Below are 2410 nucleotides of genomic sequence, written 5' to 3'. Positions count from 1 at the left end.
GGCCCCGATGGCGAGGACGCGCCAGTAAAACCCACTGCGACTGTCAGCGATCATGCCTGGGGAGAAACTCGGACGAGGGATCCGACTTACAGGGTGAGCAGGAATTCCAGCTCAAAGTAGTCGCCCAGGAATGGGATCGACGCGGCAAACATCATGAATGTCCCGACAATCGACACAATCATGACGGGGTGCCACGTCGTGATCTCCATGGCCACCATGAGCAGCTCGTTGAGCACCAGCACCGTGTACGAGACGGCGACCATCCTCGGCCCGTGGACCTCGGTGAGGATTTGTGAAAGACCCTGAATGACACAACCTTGGTACACCGATACGAGGACCCAGATGAGGAACGTGCGGTACGAGAGGGAGCGGCCCGAGGTCAGCTCCTTGTAGAGCTCTGGGTAGAGGTTGGCTAGGTTCTCGTCCACGTCCTTGTCCAGCACCAGCGACAACACGGGGAACGCCGTGTACACTGTGGCGTACCCCACGAGAAGCCAATCCTAGTCTTCGTCAGCTCGCACAGACCTTGCCCAAGCAACGCCTACGCCGACATACCTTGTAGAGACCTTGTGGCTCAAACTTGATCGCGATGCTGTACATTGTCTGGCACACCGCAATGATGAGGCCGCGGTGGATGACGAACTGCGCCAGCTTTGCACTCCGCTTGTAGCTGTTCCGGCCGTGCCAGACAAGCAGCTTGGTGAGGTAGTGGAACTGCTCAATGGAAAAGTCGGCCGCCAGGCTCGCCTGTCGGCCCTCCTTGCCGACGATGCCGACACCCACGTCGGCCGCCTGAATCATGGAGACGTCGTTGCCGCCGTCTCCGATGCAGCAGACACGCTTCTTGGTGTACTCCTTGATGAGCGTCGCAACCTCGGCCTTTTGCGTCGGAGAACATCGACACGCCACGACGGTCGGGAGCTGGACCGCCACCGAGATGAACTCGATGCGGAAATGCGTCAGGAACAACAGCAGGCTCTCGCCGTCGACCAACAGACACGCGTCCGTCTTGCTGCGAAGGAAATCCAAATGGTCCTGTGCGTTGTCCTTCCTCTTGAGCTTGGACACGGTGTAAATGTACTGACCCCTGGCCACGAGGCGCGAGCTGACGGCCACACAGCGTGCCGTCTCCACCTTGTCGCCTGTGAGCATCCAAATCTTGACGCCCGCGTTTCGGAGCAGCTCGAGAGACGGCTTGACATCCTTCTGCAGCTTGTCCTCGACACCGGTGACGCCGAGCAACTCGAGGTCCCGCTCGAGTACTGCGACACACCTTCTGCATGTGCGTCACGCCCGTGATGGCGAGCGCGGCTTCCTGGTGGCTTCTCTGAAAACTCTCTGTACTGCTCATAAGACAGGCGGCGCCGGCCAACAACCAGCGTACGTAGGCCTTCGCGGGCCATATTGGCCGTCTCTTCGTCGAGCCAGTCATTCTCCGCCACAATGGACGTCATGACGGTATCGGCGCCCTTTTGGTAGAACCAAATCTGTCCGCTGCTCAAATCGGGAGGGCTCGACTGTTTCGTCTCGTAAAATTGTACGATGATACCCATCCGCTTGCCCTCGGAGGTAAAGGGGAACACGTCTAGGATGCGCACCTGGACCGTGGGGCGTCCTGTTTCTGCGTATTCCAGGATCATACCGGTGCGGTCGCGGTGGACAAGACGAAGTCCCACTGACTCTGTCCAGCGCACAATGGCAATCTCGTCGGGCGAAGAGGCCTGGTACGATGTGATTGTCTTGCCATCTTCCTCCTCCGTTGTGGGGGTGACGTTGTGGCAGAGCGCCAGCGCGAGCACGACATCCCTCACACGAGAACCAATCTCTCGCCGTGTACGGGTGGTGCCCACGCTGGCGGTACTCGCAAAAGTTGACGAAGGGGTGATGAGCATCTTCTGAGAGGCTGGATCCACTGTCGATTGGATGTGGAAACCTTGCTTGACGTAGGCAACAACTTCGTCCATGGCTTCGTTGGCGTACGACACGGTACCGACGTGGATTTTCTTCATCTCCATCTCATTCTGCGTCAGCGTGCCCGTCTTGTCGCTGAGCAGATACTCAATGCGACCCAAATCTTCTGGAATCGTGCTGGTGCGCACCACTGTCCCCGGTATGCCGGAATCGCGATGGATGAACCAGGAGTACGCACTCTTGCCCATGTCGAGGTTGACGCGCAAGCTGATGGGCACGATGGTCGAGAAGAGAACCAGGTACCTCATGATTTTGATGTACCAACGGTTTTCTTCGGTATTCTCGAAACCCAAAAGAGCAACCAGAATCACCGACAGCGCCAGGGTGAGGGCGCACAGAATCTTGGTCAACGAGTTGATTTCAGTCTCAAGCAGTCCTGTCTTGGATCTTGAAGGTGCCGTTGAGAGAGCCGACCTTGTCTGCGTGCCCGTATACGAAT

At 57.9% G+C, this 2410-nt stretch overlaps 1 protein-coding gene across 1 annotated transcript in view; it reads right to left on the bottom strand.

Moving 5' to 3' along the window:
- Positions 1-86: 86 nt before the first annotated feature.
- Positions 87-2410, bottom strand: part of VDBG_00115 (phospholipid-transporting ATPase) — a gene marked incomplete at both ends in the record, with an annotated part of 3906 nt that continues 1582 nt past the window's right edge. The window contains 3 exons of the mRNA XM_003008388.1: positions 87-500; positions 556-1273; positions 1345-2347. Of these exons, the coding sequence (XP_003008434.1) occupies positions 87-500; positions 556-1273; positions 1345-2347 (2135 nt within the window). The remainder of the gene's footprint in view (positions 501-555; positions 1274-1344; positions 2348-2410) is intronic.

This window comes from Verticillium alfalfae, genomic scaffold (assembly GCF_000150825.1).
Source record: "Verticillium alfalfae VaMs.102 supercont1.1 genomic scaffold, whole genome shotgun sequence".
Lineage (NCBI taxonomy): Eukaryota > Fungi > Ascomycota > Sordariomycetes > Glomerellales > Plectosphaerellaceae > Verticillium > Verticillium alfalfae.
This window is presented reverse-complemented; position numbering and strand designations above follow the sequence as displayed.